The 25,150-nt window shown below is 46.5% G+C and overlaps 1 protein-coding gene across 2 annotated transcripts in view; it reads right to left on the bottom strand.

The window, feature by feature from the left end:
* Window positions 1-5,999: 5,999 nt before the first annotated feature.
* The window catches only part of ACBD6 (acyl-CoA binding domain containing 6), a 157,774-nt gene continuing 138,623 nt past the window's right edge, over window positions 6,000-25,150 (bottom strand). For both annotated transcript variants that reach the window (XM_077332223.1, XM_077332222.1), the window contains 2 exons: window positions 20,710-20,740; window positions 6,000-7,259 (listed from right to left, as the gene is read on the bottom strand). In XM_077332223.1, the coding sequence (XP_077188338.1) occupies window positions 7,105-7,259; window positions 20,710-20,740 (186 nt within the window). In that variant the 3' untranslated portion in view covers window positions 6,000-7,104. The remainder of the gene's footprint in view (window positions 7,260-20,709; window positions 20,741-25,150) is intronic.

Below are 25,150 nucleotides of genomic sequence, written 5' to 3' on the forward strand. Positions count from 1 at the left end.
AAACCCTGAAGCAGAAACTGGCAAGTTCCTTGGTTTATGCCTCCTGTGCGTTGGCATGAGATGTATGTAAAAAAAAAAAAAAAAGGAAAACCCACAAAAAAAGGTCTATGTAAAATAAATATGAAAAGTTCTTTAGAATTTTGTGTACCTTTTTCTGGCTTTTATTGGGAAGTGAAACCGGGGCAGAGATCCGGGGGAAAGCACAGGCCTAGTTCCTCCAAGGAACTTATACACATGTCACATTCACTCAAGCTTCTGCTGAGAGAAGTTAGGGAAGCCTTTAAGGGAAGCCTTTGAACTGACTCCCTGGCCGATCAGGGCTGTTCTACAGCGTTGGAGGCTCGAGGCAGCAAGTTAGTTCAGGGAAAAGCAGAGAGCTGCACCTTTACTCATGCTGATTTTTCAAGTATCAAGGGTTATATCAACTCCAGGATACAAAAAAACAGCTCTTCTTCATCGACATGGGAGCTGGCCAAGCTGTCCTTGGTCCCATACATGCCTATCGCTCTACATGAACCAGATTCTACCCAAGATACAGTCAGCTAGTTATACAGTTATACAATCGTGTATACAATCGTGATTGTACTGTTATACAATCGTGTTTCAGTTATTCCCTGTTCCTGTAAGGATGGGATTCAGAAGGTGAGCAAAAGTGGACCAACTACCAGTTGGCTTATCTAATTTGTTCAAGTTCAACAACATTTTATCGGAATTAAATGTATTCTACTGAAGCCCAGACTAGAGCCATTAACACTCCCGTTAGATTAGGAAGGTAGAAAGCAGCTGATTCTTTTCAGCTACTGGACTAAAGCAGTAGTATGTTCAGAGAGCCTTCCTCAACCTGTTTACCATTGAGAAACCCCGACATATTCTTTCGGCCAGGGGTAGTCAAACTGTGGCCCTCCAGATGTCCATGGACTACAATTCCCCTGAGCGAACTCTGGCAGTGGCTTGTGGGAATTGTAGTCCATGGGCATCTGGAGGGCCGCAGTTTGACTACCCCTCCTTGAGGCTTTGAGAAACAATGGAAGTGATGTCAGCAGGCCACACCTTTCTGCCATGCTCCAGAACTAACGTCACCAGAAGTGACATCATCCAGACACTCCCACTAGACATCACCAGGCCAGTAAGAATTTGTTTGCCCTGGGTCCCTTCCTCTCCCACCCACCCCCCAGGCCTATCATTGGCCATTGGGAGGGGCAGTTAGACATGACCATATATGGTCATATCACAATGTTTTTTTTTAAAAATTAAAAATATAAACTCCCACACAGTTGGAGAAACCCTTCCAAGGCTGTCAGGAAACACCAGGGTCCCATGAAAAAGCCTGGTTCAGACTATCACAAAAGCTGCAGTTATCACCATGTGGTGATCTGGCAGAATCACTCAGGGCAATGCAGCTGTTATTTACAGGAGTGCACCATCTTATTTATTTGCATTTACTTCCTTTGTCCTCCACTTCTCTCCTCCTCTCTTCCATTTTATCCTCACAAGGACCCTCTGAGTTAGGTTAGGCTGAGAATCTATGACTGGCCCTAGGACAGGCAGTGGGATGGACTTCCATGGCAAGGTATAGGTCAGGGGTAGCCCATCTGTAGCTCTCCAGATGTACATGGACTGCAATTCCCATGAGCCCCGGCCTGCATGTGCTGGGACGAACCTTATGGGAATTGTAGTCCATGGGCCTCTGGAGAGCCACCGTTTGGCTACCCCTGGTATAAGGATTTGAACATTGGTCTCCCGGCTCCTAGTCCAACTCGCCATGCTCAGCTTCCTCTGGCGATGCTCAGTGAAGTAATGTCTGCTTTGTCATAGCTATTGCTACTATTTCAGTCCAATGCCAAGCCCTCTCTGATCATGCCGCTCACTGCTCGTACTTTATTAAAAGAGCTGCTTTTTTTATACCTTGCTTTTAACCACTTGAAGGAATCCCAAAGCGGTTTATAATTGCATTCCTTCCCTCTTGCCACAGCAGGCACCCTGTGAAGTAGATGGGGCTGAGAGAGCTCTAAGAGAATTGCCGATAGCTCCAGGAGACCCAGCTGGCTGCATGTGGAGGAATGGGGAATCAAACCCATTTCTCCCGATAAAAGCCCTCTGCTCTTTAACCACTGCACCACGCTGGCTCTGTCTTGGGGGGAAAAGGTTAAGCTCTTGGCAATAGAGTGTTTATTGTGGCATGTATGCTCAACACTGGATTGCTAGGGTGCAGGAATGTTCTCTCCCACAGCCCTCAGTGCCATCTGGGCAGGTGTCTGTAGAGTGCCCCGTTGTTCTTGGGATGTGGCTAGAAAATCCCGCTCCAAGTCCACCTCGGCTGCCTTTAAAGGTAAAGGTATCCCCTGTGCAAGCACCGAGTCATGTCTGAGCCTTGGGGTGACGCCCTCCAGCGTTTTCAAGGCAGACTCAATACGGGGTGGTTTGCCAGTGCCTTCCCCAGTCATTACCGTTTACCCCCCAGCAAGCTGGGTACTCATTTTACCGACCTCGGAAGGATGGAAGGCTGAGTCAACCTTGAGCCGGCTGCTGGGATTGAACTCCCAGCCTCATGGGCAGAGCTTTCAGCCTGCATGTCTGCTGCCTTACCACTCTGCGCCACAAGAGGCTCTTTTCAGCTGCCTTTAGAGAAGTGCAATTTTGGGCCGAGCCAGTTATCACAAAAAAGTCCATTCCACGAACACCGCCTGCATTAGGGCCAAACCTTTCAAACCCACCAGGTCCTCTTTTTGATCCCTTAAATCCCTGCTTGGCAGCTGCGAAATTAAAAGGCTGCACTTGGCACGTAAGAGGAACATTTTCCTCTCCCCCCCTCCATACCTACTGAAGGACAACCCATTTTGTCACGATACTCCCAATGCAGGAAAAAGTGTAGTTCGTAAGCATCCTTCCCCCCAGTGCGCACCGCCAACCCTGGTGGCAGACCGCTCCCAGCTGCAGAAGGCCACTTGTCAACCGCTCCATCTGACATTCATCGGCCGAGGGAAAGGACCGGTCTTCTTTTAAAGGGATTCCCTGCTGCTGCACCAGTTTTCGGGCCAAAGTGCACTCTGGAGCTGTGGCTGTGGGATCTTGCTACACCCGCGCCAGGCTGGCTTTATATATTTTAATCATTTTAACATTTAATGCTCCTCAATTAAAGTGATTTCCTGGAGTAGATGCCAGGCTTAGTTTGAATATGCATTAACCACTTTCAGCATCGGTAGTTAAAGGCACCCGAGGATTTGAACAGCAATCCAGAGGGCTGGGGAGGAAGGTTTGGCTGAATAAAGCAGATTATAAACAATAATATATGTCCTCCTCCCCGACCCCCTCTTCTTTTTTTTTTGGACATGCTCCAGCCTCACAAATAGTGCTAAAGTGCTGTAAACGTATCCAGGCCCTAAGCGGTGAGCTCTTCAAATGTGCTTTCGTAAAAGCAGCGGGAGATACTGCTTGCCACCCGGCCTTTTAGTGCACAACATGTCTGATGCCGAGAATTCCTTTTGGAAAACATTAATGTCAAAAAAAAGGGGGGGGGGGAGGAAAAGGGATAACCTTCAGCACCAAAGAATAAATCAATCCAGGCTGCTGGGCGAGGTGGCCGTCGTAGGCAAAGGAGACGTGGGAAGGCGGCCACTCTGTTCCTTCGCTCCTGCCAATCTCTCCGTAGCGCAGCTCCAAAACCGACGGCCGACTTCAAGATTCCGGCGCGGAAAGATGGCGGAGCCACCAGCTTGCTTGTCTCAAGGTGCTAAGCTCCAAAAGGCAAATCGCAGAACTTTATATGCTTGGATTTAGTATCCAAGTGACAAGCATTGGATTGGGGGGGGAGAGAAATGGGAGACCAGAATCATAAAATCATAGAGTTGGAAGGGACCTCATGAGTCATCTAGACCAGGGGTAGTCAACCTGTGGTCCTCCAGATGTCCATGGGCTACAATTCCCATGAGCCCCTGCCAGCGTTTGCTGGCAGGGGCTCATGGGAATTGTAGTCCATGGACATCTGGAGGACCACAGGTTGACTACCCCTGATCTAGACCAAACAGCACGGCTGTGTTACAATTGACTGTGGAGCAGATGTGAACATGAGAAGAGCCCTAATGGATCACACCAGTTATCCGTCCAGACCGGGCTTTCTCGACCAGAGTTTCATGACATCCTGGGGGTTCTTGATGGCCCTTGGAAGTGTTTCCTGAATGGGTGGCAGTTAATTTGTATATATGTTATCTTTTTTTGCCACATTTATCGGGTGATGTGATCATACATGGTCATGTCGACCCTACCCCCCCTCCTAACATGGCCAATGGTGGGCCTGGAGGGGTTGGGAAGGAGAGGGCCCCTGAGCGGGCGTGTATGCAGCTCTGCTTCCCGACTGAATTCTGCACAATCCACCGCTTCTGGGGTTTCTTGAAGCCTGAAGAATGTTTCCGGGGTTTCTCAACAGTAAAAAATGTTGTGAAAGGCTGATCTAGACCAACATCCTGTTTTACGCAGGGGACAACCAGTTGCCCAGGAGGCCCAACGAACAGGACACAAGAAGGCAAAGTCTTCTCTCCTCCCCACCCCTCCAAATTGTTGCCTACCAGCTGTGTTTTCCTGCCTCTGCATACGAAGCTTCCCTGGTAGCCATTGGTGGACCTTTCCTCCGTGGATCTTGTCTAACTCCCCCGCTTTTTAAAGCTATCTGCTCTCATGGCCATCACTAGGTCCTGGGGCAGCACATCCCCACAATTCAATTACTTGTTGAATAAAGAAGTATTCTCTTTTGTCTGCCCTTAACCTAATGCTGTTCAACTTCATCGGTGCCGAGTGCTAGCATTACAGGAGAAGACAACTGAGAGGGTGAAGAGGAGAGCAAGGAAGAGGATCCAGGGCCTGAGAACCAAACCCTATGAGGAACAGCTGAGGGACTTGGGAACGTTCACCCTGAAAAAGAGGAGGTTGAGAGGGGACACGATGGCTCTCTTTAAGTATTCAAAGGGTTGTCACTTGAAAGAGGGCGGGGAGCGGTTTCTGTTGGCAGTGCGATGTATGTATGAAAGTTTTTGTTTCCTGCGAAGGGAGATGTGGTGTATGTTTCTTTAAGAAGATCACGCTCTTAACACACCTGTGATGCATTTGAGTAACCTTGTTTTCTGGTGGGTTGCTCTTCCTTTGCTCTCACCTCCTGTGTGTTGCCGTTCCTGCTTCCTTTTAATTATCTTGCAAATAAACGTGCCTGTGTTCAACAAGACAATCTGGACGTTGTTTCTTGGGCCGGCAGAGACGTTACAGGCAGCAAAGGAGAGGACCCACAGCAATGGCTTTAAACTACGTGTAGCACGGTACCAGCTAGATATCAAGAGTTTTTTTTTCACACTCCAAGTAGTTCAGCAGTGGAATGGGCTGCCTAAGGAGGTGGGGAGCTCCCCCTCACTGGCGGCCTTCAAGCAGCGGCTGGAGAGATCCTTATCCTGGATGCTTGAGGCTGATCCTGCATTGAGCAGGGGGTGGGACTAGATGACCTGTGTGGTCCCTTCCCACTCTAGGATTCTGTGAGTCTAGTTCAGCAGTGGAATGGGCTATCTAAGGAGGTGGGGAGCTCCTCCTCACTGGTGGTCTTTAAGCAGCAGCTGGACAGATACCTATTATGGATAGGGTGGACTAGATGGCCTGTATAGCCCCTTCCAATTTCATAATTCTGTAATACCTCAAAGCTCTGTAGAACCACCTCATGCTATTTAATAGATTTGACTTCTGAAGCTACAGAACTCAAACTGTAATGATAATCCAAAAGCAAATAACCCCCAAGCTTGCAAACTAACAACTCTTTCTGCATCGTTTTCTGCATTCCCTATTGTTAATGCTCATTTTCACCTCTCAAAGAAGCTTCGGACTTTGCAGGTTTTCAAAAGGTCTAAGGACTTCCAGAAATAAGGCAGCAAAGCGAAAGCTAGCGGGAACGCCTGAAGGCCTATTTCAACGGCTGGCGTACAGCTAGTCCGCTTTCTCGCTAGAAGAAAAAAGAAGGACCGAGAAAATTCTTCAATGTGTTTTATCGTGCAAGACGGCACTTTACGACAGAGAAAGAGGGACACGCACAACAGAAATTCCCGTCTGGTATCTCACAGCGACTGAGTTTAACATTGCCACAGCTTCCCTGTTTTGCCATTTCCACCTTCCCGTGGCAAGAGAAAAGTTTTGCACCTTTACACCGTAGAAAAACACCCATAATTCCGTTACACAAACGAGGGGAGGGGCTAGGGACGGTTCTGTAGCTTCTTCTACTGCTTAGCGATTTTGCTTAGAGGAAGAGATCTCGTTTGTACATTGGCTGAACGACGTCTTGCTGCCCGCTTTATCTGCCCCCTCCCCGCCAACCGCTGCCCTCTAGGTCAGTGGTAGTCAACCTGCGGTCCTCCAGATGTCCATGGACTACAATTCCCATGAGCCCCTGCCAGCGTTTGCTGGCAGGGGCTCATGGGAATTGTAGTCCATGGACATCTGGAGGACCGCAGGTTGACTACCCCTGCTCTAGATAACTTGTGTAATAAAAAAAAAGAAAAGAAAAAGAAAAGAAAAAAGAAAAGCACATTTACTTGGAAAAGCCAACTCTGTGAGGCTTGCTCCTGACTAGGCACGCGGACTGGCAGTCTTGATGCGGCTGCTCTGCCCCTCAGCTTCCAGGATCACGATCGGAACTCCACGGCATGCAATGTGGGTCTTCTGCAGCACCGGGCCTAGAGAAACTTGTGGTCCATTGAACGGAACACAGCCTGTGGGCCTCCCTCTGGAGCGACTAGAAGCTCAAAAAAGGAAGTCTTTTGTTTCTGATGCGTCCCTGAAATTGTGTGTGTGTTTGTGTGTGTGTGTGTGTGGGGGGGAGTGTTCCTCAAGCACACGGCAGGCTAGAATATATGGCTGAAAAGCTGCATTCGACCTGGTTAGGCCACGAGATACACAGGCCTGCGTCTCGAATGTCCCACTGCCCCCTTCCTCCCCCCAAATTAATACACTTAGGGTTTCATCTCCATACATCATGCAGGCCAGAGAAGGTTATTTGGGAGAAGGGTGGGACTTATTGCAGTGTGTGTCCGTTTTCAGAGTCCTGGGCTGGGGTCCTCAGTACTTCCTTGGCCTTCCGGGCTAGGCTTTGCTAGCAGAGTGCTTCTGAAGCAGGAAGGTGATCGCTTGACAGTCCGTCACCTCCTCGGGCAAGTAGCCCTCCGTGTCCCGGATTGTAGGGTCAGCTCCAAACTTCAGCAGCAATTCCACAATGTCGGAAAACTCACAGGTTGAAGCTAGAGGACAAAGAGGACATGGGTTACCATTAAGCCGCAGCTGAGGTGCGGTGAGAAAACACAAAGACAGAAGTACCTCTAACTTTGGCCTTTTGTGACTGCTAAGCAGGCATAGAAATGGGGCTATTTGGCCACAAAGGCAGTTTAAAAACCAAGCAAAGCTGCAGGCACCGCAGAGGAAAATTCTGCTCAAGAGACGTATGACAGACTCTCTTGACATGCTAAGAATCACATTTCAGTTTCCTGAAATCTATACTGGAACATGTTTCAGCAGTATTTAGCAAGGACCAATTATGTACCATGTAGGAAAAGGATTTTTAAAAAGTCTGATTCTTGGCGCAGGAGTCCACCGCCTTGGAGATGACTGTGATGCAGCCTTTTGCTTTTATTGATAGATACTGAGTCAAAATTTCTTTAGAGGAAAGCTAGGAAAGCACAGCCTGTGGAAATGAAGAGAAAAGATAGAGGTGCAAGATATTAAATTTAAATCATAACCTTTCAGAGGAAACAGGAGAGAGCCTGTAACCTTGACTCTGGCATTTTGTGACTTTTAGGCAATCTTAAAAATGGAATTATTTTGCCCAACCGCTTACACAAATTTTCTTAGGCTCGCCCTTACGAAAAGACAAATTGTAGGGAAGACATTTTAGGACGTGAGAGTATTTCTAGGTAGAACGTGGACATTGAATCCTGCCCCAGTTAATGCTTAGACAGAGAAGTTGTGTGAAAGTATCTTTTCTCAGCTGCTGTTTTGACCACGGTGTCACCTAGGGCAGGGGTAGTCAACCTGTGGTCCTCCAGATGTTCTTGGACTATGATTCCCATGAGCCCCTGACAGCAAACGATGGCAGGGGCTCACAGGAATTGTAGTCCATGAACATCTGGTGGATCACAGGTTGACTAACCTTGACCTAGGGTATGTATTCAGATATACCCAAGTTGAAAATAAGCCTGAAAAATACATTATGAATATTTTCCAGGTATATTTGGACTTCCCAAAGTTATCCAAGAATTTTTAAAAACAAAGAAGAAGAGTTGGTTCTTATATGCCGCTTTTCTCTACCCCAAGGAGGCTCAAAGCGGCTTACAGTTGCCTTCCCTTTCCTCTCCCCACAACAGACACCCTGTGAGGTGGGTGAGGCTGAGAGAGCCTTGATATCACTGCTCAGTCAGAACAGCTTTATCAGTGCTGTGGCGAGCCCAAGGTCACCCATTTGGCTGCATTTGGAGGAGCGCAGAATCGAACCCAGCATGCCAGATTACAAGTCCGCACTCCTAACCACTACACCAAACTGGCTCTCTCTCAAAACACCCCCCCCAATATTCTGAATACAGTTGGGATTTTCTGAAAAGATTGGGAACCAGCATTACAGGGACTGTTTTTCCTTTTTTGTTCCTGTGCCTCAGGATTTCTATGGGCTTCCCCACTGCCTTTGACAGTTTCAAACTAGTTTTGGCAGTTTCTAGAGGTTGTTTCCACACACAGCCCTCCTTTGCTGGTGTCCCTTCCCAGTTTCTCACACAACACTTGCAAAATCCCCACCCTTTTGCTTGGATTTGTTGTGACTGTGCTTTGAGATCAATCCTCTGACGCTTGCAGGGCCACAGTGGCACTGGGTTCTGCTGAGCATTCTTTACGCTGAACTGGTTGTGCTGAACTCTCAACTTGGCCAGTTGCTTGGACTGTGCTTCTATGCTTGACACCGGTCCTTTGGAGCCTGCATTGCCACAATAGCAGTGAGCTCAGCTATGTACTTCATACATAGTTCTGGTTCTGCTGGACTTGAAAAATACGAAGTAACTGCGCTGTAGATTCTTCTTACCACTGTGGTGTTACAGAAACAGCATACCGTGGATTCACGGAGAAGTTGCACAAATTGGAGATGCTTATGTATAAATGATGTTATTTGAATGCACGGCCCTTGCACCTGTGCAATTCACAGAAGTGATGTCAGCTGGTCATACCTCCCCCAGAAATGACATGCTATCGGAAGTGACATCGCTAACCATGTTAACAGGCAGGCTCAAGGAAGACTGAGGGAGGGGAGAGACAGGAAAGCAGTTTAAGGTAGGAGGAGGCGTGCAAGCTTATGGCCGAGTTTATTAAGGCAGGAGAAGGAATGCTGTGCCCCCCCCTACTGCTCCTATGGACCCAGGGGGTCCGGAGACACCTGGTTGAGAATCCTTGACTCAGAGCTGTGGTTCTCAACCTTCCTAATGCCGCGACCCTTTAATCCAGTTCCTCATGTTGTGGTGACCCCCAACCATAAAATTATGCAAGTGTTCTTTCACAGAAATTAAACCGAAACTGACCAATGGCATGAAGATCCATTGTTCATGATCGCATATACATTGGTTTTCCCCCCAGGGTTTCTCAGTTCAGTTCTGCCTCTAGTCCCACCATGCCGATCTCGCTCGTTTCTGCTGCTCCGGACAGATGAAGGCTCTATCTCGATCTACCCCGCAAGGCTGTTGTGTGGATGGTGCCCCCCACTGGCCAAGCTGCTTGCCCTGCCGCGACCCCTGTGAAAGGGTCTTTCGACCCCCAAAGGGGTCCCAACCCCCAGGTTGAGAACCACTGACATAGAGTGTTACTGGAGCTATCTCAGGTTGCTCTGTGCATACTCCCTCTTAGAGCTCCTCAGACTGATGTGGGTGCTCTTCTTGCTTTTAAGCACTGAAAGGGAATGAGGCGGACATTTCACTTTCAAGGAGCTAGAAGTTGCTTTACAACTGCAAGCTGCAGAGACTGCAGCATCAGGTTTCAGTAAGGATATTGGAGATGCTGACGTGGAGCAGATCATAATACTGATTCCAGAAAGTTGTCCAGCGATGGGCGGGCTGATGACAGTACGCTTGGGCCAGTCTCAGTTCTCCCAGAGCTCTCTCAGCCTCACCTACCTCACAGAGTGTCCGGAGAGGAAGGAAAGGTAATTGTAAGCCGCTTTGAGACTCCTTCGGGGTGCAAAAATCACCAGCTCTTCTCTTCCTGCACAGAGACCCTGAAGAAGAGCCCTACCGTTTCACTACAATATAAGAACTGGCCCTAACTTCATCTGTCACGGTTATCCAGGCACTGGGAGAGCAATGGTTTTTAAACTAAGTTTAAGGAGACGGCGTTTTGAAAGGAGAAGTCGATAAATGCGGTTCTCTTCACATTCTGTTCTTAAAATAGTCCTGGAGTTAAGTACGCCGCTGAAGAGAGAACAGGAGCCTGTGCTTGCCAAAGTAATGAGATGCAGAAATATTATAGATCAGAATTTGCTTCACTGGCGGCTTATGGTTGCAGTGGCTCAACGTAATTAATTTGGAAATCCTTACGTGGTCTTAATGGCAGGAAGACATAAATACATTCAAGCCAGCATATTAAGTGAAATGCAATAGACCGGGGTGCCATTTTGCAGGTCTCTTCATGCTCTTTACAACTATGAATAAAGCAGAAGAATCCAAAACCACAAAGCCACGCTCTCTTGCCCTGGACAAGGAACACGGGCTTCGTCTCATTAATAGATACTGTGATGATCTACAGCTCCAAAACGCTGCAAGGGCAAAGACACAAAGGCCGGACGGGGCAGCCTGAAATGGTGAACGTTTGGTGGTTTAATTTTCTTTCCCGATTCTCTTCCCCCACCTTGGAAAAGAAAAAAAAGTAACATGAGATTTACATCTGAGGGGAGTGACAAGGGGAAGCAGGGTGGGAGAAACATTTGGGACAAAGTCCAGAATTGTCATTTCTCTTTAGGGGTGGGGGGGAGACAGGAGAGAGAGAGTATGGGCCAGTACGGTTCTTGGATCAGAAAAGCGGACAGGCGGAGCTTCTGTGAGAGGGCAGGGCGTGGAATAAGGGGAGAAGTTTGAGTACTACTGTCTAATTGAATATTATTTATTTATCACGTTTATATACCGCCCTCCCCTAAGGCTCAGGGCGGTTAACATGAAACACAGGAACGAGAATACAGAGAAAACCACAAACAACAATAGAAAAATAATAAACAGTGTGAACAGGAAATTCGTAACCGCAACATGTAAACAGACCCATGATTGGATGGTTTAGGATGCTAATTTGATGGGAAGGAGGATCGGGGGGGGGCAGTGGAAGATGTTGGTTCTGGCCGACCTCATCCAAATGCATCTAGTTCCTTTTTAATCATAAATAAAATATGAATATGAGGATGTACTCCCGAGTCACCTGCATTCAAACACCAAGTGAAGCAAACCACTATCTATCTGTCACTGGCATGCCAAGTTAGGACTGCAAAAACATTTCTGTATCATAGTGTCCAGGACAGGGGTAGTCAAACTGCGGCCCTCCAGATGTCCATGGACTACAATTCCCATGAGCCCTTGCCAGCATTTTATGGCAGGGACTCATGGGAATTGTAGTCCATGGACATCTGGAGGGCCGCAGTTTGACTACCCCTGGTCCAGGACTATCTACTCTGGCTAGCAGTGGCTTTCCAGTGTCTCACAAGCAGGTTTTTCCAATCTGTTTCAACTTGGAGGTGACAAAGAAGAGCTGGGTTTTTAAAATATCCCTCTTTGCACTCCCTGAAGGAATCCCAAAGTGGCTTACAAACATCTTTCCCTTCCTCTCCTCACAACAGGCACCGAGGCTGAGAGAGCTCTGGCAGAACAGCCCTAAGAGAACGGTGACTAGCCCAAGGTCACCCAGATGGCTGCATGTGGAGGCGTGGGGAATCAAACCAGTTCTCCAGATTACAGTCTGCTGCTCTTGAAGAAGAAGAAGAAGAGTTGGTTCTTATATGCCACTTTTCTCTATCCGAAGGAGTCTGAAAGCGACTTACATTCGCCTTCCCTTTCCTCTCCCCACAACAGACACCCTGTGAGGGAAGTGAGGCTGAGAGAGCCCTGATATTCCTGCTCGGTCAGAACAGCTTTATCAGTGCTGTGGCGAGCCCAAGGTCACCCACCTGGCTGCATATGGGGGACTGCAGAATCGAACGCAGCTTGCCAGATTAGAAGTCCGCACTCCTAACTTCTGCCCCATGCTGGCCCTTATGCCAGCATTTGAACCGAAGCCCTTGGGGGCATACTACATTTCTGTTCTACCTGGTGGAGCTATGGCCCAGTGCAATGAGAGGATATGGTTGCATAGATCAGGGAGAGAATTTACCACTACCCTGATTTTCAGATCTCTCTGAAGGTGGAATATCAGGATCCATTCATACAATGTAAGTGTCAGTCTCCTTAAAACGCACACACAAACACTCAGCGCACTTTTCTATGGATGGTCTGAAGGAAGAACCTCTCAACAAAGGGCAGGCTTAGAATACTGATATGATTATCAAATACATTCCAAGTAATTCAGAGTTTCAGTAGTTTTCATCAGTGAAAGCACCAGCGCTGGACAGACTTGCCCTAAAGCTATGCAGTAACTGAAATTTCCAAGGGGATCTATACTTTGTTAAACGCTCATTACTGCTTTTAATTATATTTTCTGACACCAACACATTAGCCGTGTACTCCTTTCTGCAATTAGGTGTAGTGATTACAAAGGATTGCGGATGTTTTGTTGTCTCCTCCGGCTGACACCAGAGGAACGTGGAAGCAAAAGTTTAATTAAAAGAGGACGGCAGTATAGCTGGAGGTTATTTAAAGGAACAATCGGGGGGGGGGGGGAGAACCTCCTAGGATTTTTAGGGTATAGTAAAGAAGCACAGCGGACCTCAACAAGGGCAAGAGCCTTTTCAGTCCTGGCCCCCACCTGGTGGAACGAGCTCCCTGAAGAGATCAGAGCCCTGCCCGAACATGCACAGTTCCGCAGGGCCTGCAAAAGGGAGCTCCTCCACCAGGCATTCGCTTGAGGCCGACCAACTGAGAACATCTGCTGGGCCCCCCTCAGATGCCCTTCCATGACTGAACAAATTTGATCTCCCCAGTGTTGTTGTTATTTATGTTGTGTTATAAAGTGTTACTTGATTGTTATAGTGTATTGAAACTGTATGTTATTGATTAAATTATTATAATGTTCCATGTAAAAAAATTCATAATGTTCCATCTAAACCAGAGCTGTAAAGAATGGGCGGTATAGAAATCCAAATAAATCAATAAATCAATAAATATTCAGAAACATGACTGTCCATGTGGCCTGGCACGGTTAATCACCGCTCAGTTCTCAAAGCCCTCTTTGCAGAGTCCTTCAAGCCATGACTTCTATTAGCCCAGCTGTGACCTCATAAAAAGCTATGGCAAATCGAGACAGCATCCTAAAAAGCAGAGACATCACCCTGCCAACGAAAGTGCATCTAGTCAAGGCTATGGTCTTCCTAGTTGCAATGTATGGCTGCGAAAGTTGGACCATAATGAAGGCCGAGCATCAAAGAATTGAGGCTCTTGAAACTTTGGTGCTGGAGAAGACTCTTGCGAGTCCCTTGGACTGCAAGGCGAACAAACCGGTCAGTCTTAGAGGAGATCAGCCCTGACTGCTCCTTAGAAGGCCAGATCCTGAAGATGAAACTCAAATACTTTGGTCACCTCATGAGAAGGAAGGACTTCCTGGAGAAGAGCCTAATGCTGGGAGCAATTGAGGGCAAAAGAAGAAGGGGATGACAGAGAATGAGGTGGTTGGATGGAGTCACTGAAGCAGTAGGTGCAAACTTAAATGGACTCCGGGAAATGGTAGAGGACAGGAAGGCCTGGAGGATCATTGTCCATGGGGTCGCGATGGGTCAGATACGACTTTGCAACTAGCAACAACAACAACCTCATAAACAGAGCTTTAACAGGTCCTGAATGGCTCAAAACCAGAGGAGTTACCAGTCTGGTGTAATTCACCAGCCCCCTCTGCATTGGTAGTTTCATTGCACTTCAAAAAGGAATGGACAAAAGTGAGAGGGTGCAGAGGGGAGTGATGAAGATGATCTGGGACTAGGGGACCAAGCATTATAAGGAAAGGCTGCGGGCCTTGGGAATCTTCAGCCTGGCAAAGAGGGGGACAGGATGGGACATGATAGCTCTCTGGAAGTATCTCAAAAGTTGTCCCTTAGAGGAGGGTAAGGAGCATTTCCTGTTGGCAGCAGAGAAGAAGAACCGCAGTAATGGTTTTATACTAAGCGTAGAATATGCGGGGGGGGGGGGGTTGAGTCAGAATAGTTCAGCAGTGGAATAGGTTGCCTCAGGAGGAGGTGAGCTCTCCCTTGCTGGTGGTCTTTGAGCAGCAGCTGGATGAATGCATATAATGGATGCTTTAGGTTGATTCTGCATTGAGCAAGGGATTGGACTAGATGGCCTTTATGAGCCTCTGCAACTCTAGGGTTCTGTTTTAGGATTACAGCAGATTGGATCATTCAATTCCAGCCAAAGCAGAGACGGGGCAGAATCACCTGCTCCTTAGACAAAGCTAATTGGAAGAAGGGAGGCGAATTGCAGCAGGCCACTGCCTCTTGAGTGTAGATACCATGGATTCAAAAGACTAATTTTTCCTTCTTGCAGTGCTCAGTCTGGAAATGATTGATGGGGCAATCAGTCAAATTAATAACACATTTAGAAAAAGTTTTTTTCTGGGGAATTAAAACAAATTATCCCATTTCTATTGAATTGGGACTTTTTCAGCAAATGGAGACATTTGCTTATCGACTTTCTTCTCCTCATAAAAGGAGTTGAGATATATTTGCTGCACAGAAAACTCTGGAGCGCTGTTTTCTGCCGGCCGGCAGCGAAAAACTCAGCATACAGCAGTGCCCTCAGCATGAGAGCAGAAAAGCGTAGCCCTATCCAGGGGTGGCCAAACGGTGGCTCTCCAGATGTCCTTGGACTATAATTCCCATGAGCCCCTGCCAGCATCATACTGGCAGGGGCTCATGGGAATTTTAGTCCATGGACATCTGGAGAACCACAATCTGGCCACCCCTGTATGGCATAGGGCTTGTTTTCTAGTATATGGATGCTGTGTTTCATCAGACTGGAGGGATGTGAGTAGCGGGGTACCTCAGGGCTCGGTGCTCGGTCCGGTACTTTTTAACATATTTATTAATGATCTAGATGAGGGGGTGGAGGGACTACTCATCAAGTTTGCAGATGACATCAAATTGGAAGGACTGGCAAATACTCCAGAAGATAGAGACAGAGTTCAACGAGATCTGAACACAATGGAAAAATGGGTAAATGAGAATAAGATGCAATTTAATAAAGTTAAGTGTAAAGTTCTGCATCTGGGTCAGAAAAATGAAACGCATGCCTACTGGATGGGGGATATGCTTCTAGGTAACACTGTGTGTGAACGAGACCTTGGGGGTACATGTGGATTGTAAGCTAAACATGAGCAGGCAGTGTAATGCAGCGGTAAAAAAGGCAAATGCCATTTCAAGAAGGACGTAGATAAAATTGAAAGGGTACAGAGGAGAGCAACGAAGATGATCTGGGGCCAAGGGACCAAGCCCTATGAAGCTAGGTTGAAGGACTTGGGAATGTTCAGCCTGGAGAAAAGGAGGTTGAGAGGGGACATGGTAGCCCTCTTTAAGTATTTGAAAGGTTGTCACTTGGAGGAGGGCAGGATGCTGTTTCCATTGGCTGCAGAGGAAAGGACGTGCAGTAATGGGTTTAAACTACAAGTACAACGATATAGGCTAGATATCAGGAAAAAAATTTTCACAGTTAGAGTAGTTCAGCAGTGGAATAGGCTGCCTAAGGAGGTGGTGAGCTCCCCCTCACTGGCAGTCTTCAAGCAAAGGTTGGATTCACACTTTTCTTGGATGCTTTAGGATGCTTCGGGCTGATCCTGCGTTGAGCAGGGGGTTGGACTAGATGGCCTGTATGGCCCCTTCCAACTCTATGATTCTGTGATTCTGTATACTCCTTTTGTAAGATGTGGTTTTGGAGGACTCTGCAGGCAGTGCTAGAGGATTTTCTCCAAATTCCTCCTGAGGAGTCCCAAGATCTGCTATGGCTATGTAACCAAGGCTGGAAGTGGATACTGGCTTTCCCTACAATTAAGTCCAACTGGGATATTTATTCAGCAGTGTGACCTGGTGGCTAAAAAGGCCAATGGGATTTGGGGCTGTATTAAAGTAAGTATAGTGTCCAGATCACGCAAGGTGGTGCTACCACTTTATTCCGCTTTGGTAAGACCTCACTTGGAGTACTATGTTTAGTTTTGGGTGCCACAACTGAAGAAAGATGTAGAGAAACTCAAGCATGTCCAGAGAAGGGTTACAAAGATGATGAGGAGTTTGGAGACCAAGTCCTATGAGGAAAGGTTGAGGGAGCTCAGTCTGTTTAGCCAGGAGAGAAGGTGATTAAGAGGTGATATGATAAATATCTTCAAATACAGGGCTGTCATATAGAAGATGGAGCAGAGTTGTTTTCTGTTGCCCCAGGGGGTTAAGACCAGAACAAATGGGTTGAAATTAATTCAAAATTTTTTTTGCCTAAACATCCGGAAGAAGTTCCTCACAGTTAAGAGAGGTTCCTCGATGGAACAGGCTTCCTTGGGAGGTGGTGAGTTCTCCTTCTTTGGAAGTTTTTAATCAGAGGCTAAATAGTCATCTGACAGAAATGCTGATTTGATGAACTTAGGCAGACTGTGAGTCGGTGGGCAGGAAGGGATGTGCCAGTGCTTGTCTCTTGTGGCCCTTCCTTGCATACCCAGGGAATTGCTAATCACCACTGTGGAATGGGAGGTGAATTTCCTCTAGGGCAGGATAGATTCTGGAGATTTTTGGTGAAGGGATTACTTGGGCAAGAGATTGGGGTCACTGGAGGTGGGCAGGTAGTTGTGAGTTCCAGCATTGTACAGGGGGTTGGACTACATGACCCTAGAGGTCCCTTCCAACTCTTATTCTATGATCTTTTTTGTGTATTGTCTTTTTTGTGTAGCTGCTCTGCCGACACCTGAACAGGGGGGGATAACATTTAAGATGCTGACCGGATCCTACTCCTATCCTAAGATGCCTCTAGCAGCACTTGCTTTTGGCTCTGTTGCTATCATAGCTATGCGAGACTACACAGGCCCAGAGCTGCAGTGGTGAACGGTTGCCATCCTAAGCCTTTCTAGCCGAGTCTCAGGTTTTTGCCTCTGGAGATGAATCCTTCCTGCAGTGATCAATGGGGCTTGGTCTGTAATATATGCTGCACGCAGGAGTGCCTTGGTAGCTGACAAAGTAAGGGGTACACTTTAAATCAACAGAATGGTGAGTTAGTAGCTGGCTTTTTCCAACCGTTTTGGTTCCTGTGTGCCCTTGAGATACAGGATTGGGGGACACATTAAACACTGCACTTTGTTTTAATTGTGACTGATAGCTTCAATAAACAAGGGAGTAAATCACCTTAAATCCCCCTATTAGGAGCTTAAAAGGGCACTTCCATGGAAATTTTATTAATTTGCCACTGGATTTAAACCTAATCGATTCAAACAATAATTAACTAGAGATTCTTCAAGTGGCTGACAGCCTTAAAAATAAGTAAGCCCCAAGGATAAGTGGCAGGGAGGGTCATCTGATAGTGGAGCTGGGCTAGCCGAATGCTATCTGGAAACGTACTGAACCAGGGAGGCAGGAACAAATCCAGCCCACCAGCAGACTGTGGTCATTCCACAAGCGACCTGCATTCAGAAGGGCAGAGGCAGATGCTACGTGACTTGGAAGGAGACGAAGATCTAGAGGACAGGACTTGCTCAAGATCCTCAGCCCCAAAGAGGTTAAACTGGCCTCGAACAAGGCCAGGGCCTTTTCAGCCCTTGGAGAGATCCGGGCCCTACAGGACCTCGGACAGTTCCGCAGGGCCTGTGAAAAAGAGCTATTCCACTAGGCCTACAGCTGAGGCTGGAAATAATACCGAAACCATAGCCCAGGGGTAGTCAAACTGTGGCCCTCCATATGTCCATGGACTACAATTCCCATGAGCCCCTGCCAGAGTTCGCTGGCAGGGGATCATGGGAATTGTAGTCCATGGACATATGGAGGGCCGCAGTTTGACTACCCCTGCTCTAGCCCCTGTGCTCTAAACATCAGTTGAATTCATGTATACACCACCCTCTTGCTACAGAGAGAAGGAGGCACCTTTCAGAATGATTTGATTTTAAACTGGACTATTAATTAATTTGCGATTTCAATACTTATGATCATTATATCGTGCGATTGCATTGCTTATATATTTGTTGTTACCTGCCCTGGGCCTTTGGGGAAGGGCGGGTTACAAATGAAAATGTATTATTATTCAAGTCGCCTGCTTACATCTGCACTAATACCAGGAGGGGTCCCTTACAGGCAAAGGGCCTGAAGCTTAGGAGGAGCCATGAAGACAGATATTTTCTGGCATTTCTACAGAGAAAGCTCTGAGGAGCAAATTGTACCGAAGTGAGACAATGCGTTTTACCACTGCGCCAAGAAACCCAAGAGGACATCGGCCCACCGCTGAAGAGTGCAAAGTTGCCCCCGGAGATGAGAACAGCTGCAGAATTTATGGCCCGCCCTGGGAACCTCTATCCGTCAAAGCGCCAGAGAAGCAGGCTTGACACAGGCACAGGTGAAGATGAATTTCTATTCAGCATAGTTTGCCTTCCAAGTCCATTAATCCTCAGGGTTTTCGTGATAGATTTCCCCTTTTTTATTATTTATTTCCACTCTGGCATCCCCTCCCACTGCCCTGCCACGGTGCGGAGCAGATGGTGTTCCGACGAGGAAGGGAGAGCCCAGGAGGATACAGAGAAGCCGGCCCCACTCTGAAGCCACATGACTTCAAGTGCAAGGAGAAACCTTGATTTCCTCTGGGAGACGGGCAGGCAATCATTTGAGTGTTCCCTGTGGGGGAACAAGTGCGTGCGTGGGGGGGCCCAGGGGCGGGGCGGCAGCGGGCAGGGATTACAAGGCTAACAGGCCATTCATGGGGGAGACCACACACATCCTGGGCTTTTCAAAGACACGACTCTACCAGCTGACCACAAAATGACAGGGGCACCAATAACCAGAAGATATTGAATTGAGCGGGGAATGGGGAGGGGGAGGAGTACACTTTGGGCCTTTTCATAACATGCCGCCCATCTGAGGGGGACATACCGGGGAGCTGTCCTTCGCTTAACCTCCGAATGGCTCTGACCCATGTTTAATCAGAACGAACCAGGATTTATTACCTATCTAAGGATGCAGTTTGACACTTGCTGTAATCACCAGCACTGCCGAGGCAAGGACAGCTGTCAGGCCGAACACCCTCATAAAAAGAAAGATAAGCTCAGCTCCCCGCTTCTCCGTCCCCACAAGCAGGTATTTTGGCTAACTCATTGGTTTGTTATGCGGCGGCAACAAAGAGGCAAGGCTATTCACGGGAGAAGAGGATTGCCCGCACAGTCAAGTCTCTTAAAATTAATGGCTTTATTATACAGACGGAGTAATAAATACGCAAGGATTTTCAGGAGATTGCAGGTCTGAACAAATCACAGTGATTAATTAAACTAACAAGATATTGTCAAGCTTTGAGCAAGGTTTGATTGGTGCTGCTGGAGATGGTTTGCCTCCAGGCCGAGGCGGCAACGGAGAAAACGCGGGGCACAGATGCGGAGCCTGCTGTGAAATCGCAGGGCTCGGAGTTTGAATGGGTTACATCCAAGCAACGCACGTCCCTTTGTGCGTATTAACTGCGCTTTAATTTGTTACAGAGATGTACAGAAAAAGGAAGTAAGAACAGTTTGCGTGAAATCACAAAAGGCGCTCCTGACAAAGGAGTTCTTGGCTCGCTCGTTTTTCTATCAAAGTATTTTTGAACAATATACTCGCTTGTAATGGAATTCGGCGACACGCAGCATGATCAATCTAGCCCGTTTTGTATGAAAGTGCCCTTCTGGCCCCGCTGTTATTACTAGGATATGTAGAAGACCAGAGGCTCTTTCTGCCTTGGTACATTCTTGTTCATACATTTATTGTGTGGATGTAGGTCCAGGAAAAAAACCACTAATGAGCAATCTTTAAAAAAAAATTGTGTGTGTATGTGTGTGAGTGAGTGAGAGAGAGATTTATATTGGATTTACGGAATGGGGAGAGGGGCATTCAACTCCTCCTCTATGCTATTTTTTCTGATTTCAGTCCACCCACCCGCCCCGAAACGTACTAAGAACTAGTCCACACTTTAGGGGATCTCTGGCAGGAAAACAATGCAAGGAGAGAGTTAAATGTCCTTTCTTTGGCTTGATACAAATAGAACTTCTTTTTTTAAAGGCGTGAGACTGCTGTTTAAGTCGCCGCGTCTGCCTATTAGGTGTTGACATGAACCAAAAAGGACTGAAATGAAATCCCATGAAATCCAAGGACATCTCAGTGGGAAAGCAATATTTGCTTCAGGATAGACACTGCAGTAGCTTTAAAAGCCCTGTGTGTTTTTTTTGCTTGCAGAACTAAACTTGACCGTTCCGAATAAAAGGCATATGCTTCTGTTGCATGTGGTGGGCTTTGGCTGTGGCTTATGCAGCTTATGAAACGTGCAAAAAGGCCCACCCAGGACTTACCGTAATGCAACGCTGTCTGGCCTTCATCATCCTGAAAGAATAAGAAAGAAGGAAACCGGAATTAGTGGCATCCCCACCAACAAGTTCTAAAAGGCACTGTAGATCCCATCGGATGTGCATCCCCATTTGGGTAATGAGTAATTCAATGAGACGCAAAGCTCACACCCAAGATGAACAGCAGCTAGCGACTTTTATTAAAACTTCATTTCTGATTTTCGCTGCTCGGAATGCTAAAAAAGAAAACCCTATATTGAATTGAAAAGAAATGTGAGTTGTATCTCAGTGACCGGCTTTCCACCAACTGACAGTGGTTCTAAACCTGTTGCCCAAGCTAGGAGACCAAATTCTAGTTGGGACACTGCAGAGGCACCTTCAAGTCCTGCAGCAGGTTCTACTATCTAATGCTGCATTGTTGAATTGTAGTTTCCAGCTTCAGTGTGCGCTAGTACACAGTGTGCTCCTAGCAGAGAGTGGGATTACTGTACACAAATGCCTTGAATGGGGGGAAAAGGATACAAGATGAGTAGCAACAATAAACAAGGCACCGTAATAGCATAGGCAGGTCAATGCAGTCTTTTTCTTTGCAAAATGACACCCTCCCCCTCCCCTCGCACTCTTATGTTTGGCTGTATTTTTACATCGTGGCAACCAACATCAACAGATGTTAAGAGCCAAAAAGGCCCCACTGCTTCCATGCCAGAACTATTATTAGGCCTCGTGGGCACAGCTGGAACGAAGCCCCTACACCACCATTAACCCTGCAACAAATCCTGACATTTACTTTAGCACAGCGGACACAAGACCATGCTATCAAAGAATGTTTCATTGCTCTGTGTCTTACACACAATTAGATCCCCCCCTAAACCAAAGAAAGAACAATTGTACTTCTGAAGGACACACTTTGAGATCTTCTTGAGAACACCCAGAGCTGTATGAAAGGGCAGTACAAAAATCTGAATGAATGAATGAATGAATGAGTGGATTGGCTGGCTCCCACATCTTACTTCCATATTCATTTATCTGAAGGGCCATGTCACCACTTCTGGGGTACCTCAAAACCTCAAAAAATATTTCAGGGCTTGCTCCGTGGTCAAAAATGTCAAAAAGACTGGCCTAGATCCTTCTATACGACTCTGAAATTGGTGTGAAGAACTCTTCTATTGCTTAATCAATTTGAAGCCAGATTCATTAACTGCATCTCTCAAAAATCCCTATTGGATCACTTTACAGTTGAAAGGTAGAACGTTGGCAGGTTGCATCTCTCTCAAAATGTCTCCCCCAAAGTCGTTATCTGAAGACGGAACCAAAATAACATGCAAGAGATCTGCAAGACTGCTGCCACACCACCAATAAAAGTCTCCAGCATTAACAGAAATTCTACTAGGCCTATAAGGTGTCAAATGCAACTGATACAGAATCTTACAAAATTTCTCTTTCAAATCAGAGGATATTAATATAGGAGTTACCAGGCTATTGATCGAGAATGGTAGTTAGTTTACCAATTACTGAAAGAGTGGCTATCGTTTTATTATTTAAAGTAATTGAGACTAGATCCTAGAAGCTGAAATAATTCTGTTAACCAAACACAAACCAATACCACAGTTCGCTTTAATGGCCGTATCATAGTGAAAAAAGCAGTATAATAAAGCTTCTAAACAACAACACAGAAGTCAACTTTGTCCATACACAATTTTATCCATACCCCTAGATTGCCTGAGCAGATTGGGACTATTTTTAAGTATGTTTCATTTATAATGATGATGATGATGAAGATTCCAGGAACAGCCTCACAATAATATTTCAAGTGATGCAGACCTACACAATAACACCCCCCTCCCTTTTACAGCAACTTAATACCAAGGGAGTAGGGGAGAAAAATAAGGCTAGCCATTGGGGGTAGGGTTATGGGCTCTATCAGAAGCCTTTCTACAAAAAGCTCCTATTAAGCTAATAAAGGACACATGCCTAATACTAAAAGCTTAACTTCACTTTCATGCAAAAGTTTATAATCCCAGCACACGCCCTTTAAACACCCTCTCCTTAACCATTAAGCCCCCCCCCCAAATGCTGAGCTATTTACAATATAGAGAGAGAAATAAATTCCTATTGTTCCTTGTACAACGGAGATAGGCAAACATTACCCCTTGTCCATTGGCTTATGAGTATTATAGGGTTCTAACTTGCCTCGTACACTATTTAACATCTGCACATAACTGTTTTGGATGATCACCTGTTGGTTGGAGGTCACCACAACATGAGGAGCTGTATTAAAGGTCTGCAGCATTAGGAAGGTTGAGAACCACTGCTCTAGACGCACTGAAGGGCTAAATGTGGGCAAACACTGCAAATGTCATCCAGACAAGAATGAAGTATTACTGCTCAGGAATGAAGGCGATTTGGAATTAAATGTACTGATGGAGTTCCATTGCTTTCTAAAGGTCAGCCAGGGATGGTCCCGGTTCAATCCCTCTTCCTGAATACGCCGGCAGCAGATGGAACCAGGAGTGCTTTTGAACAGCATAGAATGGTCTGCTAAACATGGCCATTCCGAAATGGAGCATATTGGACCAGTTACTCAGTAACATCCAGGTCAGACTACTGCAAGAAGTTCGACAAAGGGCTGCCCTTGAAGAACGTCCAGAAGCTTCAACTGGTACAGAATGTGGCCAGGAAGAAGAGGATGGTGCCAGTGTCACACCGGTGACCCTTGCTGCCTATTTGTTTCGTGGCCTATTTCAAAGTGCTGACCGCTGACACTGAAGCAAGCAAATACCAGGCTTCTCAACAGCCCCTGTTATTCTGCCCATGAACTGAGATCAGCTGCTGGTGTTCCCATAAAGAGGAGACTGTCAGAATCCAGTGCTCTTTCCATACGCAGACCATATGATGAAACAAGGGACGGGAATGGTGATGAGAATTCCCCCCTCCCTTGTCACTCCCTAATTTGAAAGGTAAAGGCCTGAGGTATAGAAGAAGAGTTGGTTCTTCTATGCCGCTTTTCTCTACCCGAAGGAGGCTCAAAGCGGCTTACAGTTGCCTTCCCTTTCCTCTTCCCACAACAGACACCCTGTGAGGGAGGTGAGGCTGAGAGAGTCCTGATATTACTGAAGAAGAAGAGTTGGTTCTTATATGCCACTTTTGTCTACCTGAAGGAGTCTCAAAGCGGCTTACATTCACCTTCCCTTTCCTCTCCCCACAACAGACACCCTGTGAGGGAGGTGAGGCTGAGAGAGACCTGATATTACTGAAGAAGAAGAAGAGTTGTTTATTATATGCTGCTTTTTTCCAGCTGAAGGAGTCTCAAAGTGGCTTACATTCGCCTTCCCTTTTCTCTTCCCACAACAAACACCCTGTGAGGGAGGTGAGGCTGAGAAAGACCTGATATTACTGAAGAAGAAGAGTTGGTTATTATATGCTGCTTTTCGACTTAGGTCTTTTTATACTGAAATGATGAGGAAAGGCACAACCCTGCTTCCTGTGTGAAAAACACGAGAAAATGTGTCTCAGCAAGTCTTAGGGGAGATCTAGTCCTACTGTAAAAATGCAACTATAAATAAGCAAATGGAACTGAGTGACAACAGGGCTCCCCCCGCCTTGGAAACTGAGCAGGATAATTAAGTTTCATTTTGAGTTACTAAGCAAGAAGAGGGAATATTTGCCACAGTTATTTATACTCTGCTCTGTTCCAGGATGAATTACTGTCTAAACGTAGCTCATTTGGAGCTGTACCTATCAGCAAGAACTAAGCCATGCTGAAATATGGGCGAAATGGTTAATTGATCACGATTTTATATTGCGTGTTTCTTCTGACTAGGTGGTTATGAAGTCCATCCTGAGTGAGTCCTTGCCCTCACTTTGGAGTGAACCTGAGAAGCTGTTTGTATCAGTTTTCATAGCTGTTTTCACAGTGAGGTAGCCATTTTATGCTTCTTGGCCTGTAGCGCTCGATAAGGCAAAATTAAACAGTAGAATTATTGTTCTACTGACATAGAATGACCTCGTTACAATAGAGCAGATGCCTATATGAGACCCTCTACATCAGGGGTAGTCAAACTGCATCCCTCCAGATGTCCATGGACTACAATTCCCATGAGCCCCCGCCAGCATTCACTTGGCAGTTTGACTACCCCTGCTCTACCTACATGGTTGAAAAAATGAATAATTTAAAGAAAAAATTAAGAACAAAGGAACAATCATTGAGAAGGTTTTCAGGGAAACAGGTGAATCCGATACCCAGGACCCCGTTCTGGTTGCTCAAGATATTAATTGTATATTATTTGCTTAAGAAGTTTATGAATACAGAAATAAACATTTGGACTTATTTGAGAAATATACACAGCCTGTGGAATTCCTTATTTCAGCTTTGACTATTAGACAAATTGACGGTTCCATTATGAGGGGTGCAAATATCAGCATCATGAGAAGGTGACAGTCTCATGGA

Source organism: Paroedura picta, chromosome 4, assembly GCF_049243985.1.
Source record: "Paroedura picta isolate Pp20150507F chromosome 4, Ppicta_v3.0, whole genome shotgun sequence".
Taxonomy (NCBI): Eukaryota; Metazoa; Chordata; class Lepidosauria; order Squamata; family Gekkonidae; genus Paroedura; species Paroedura picta.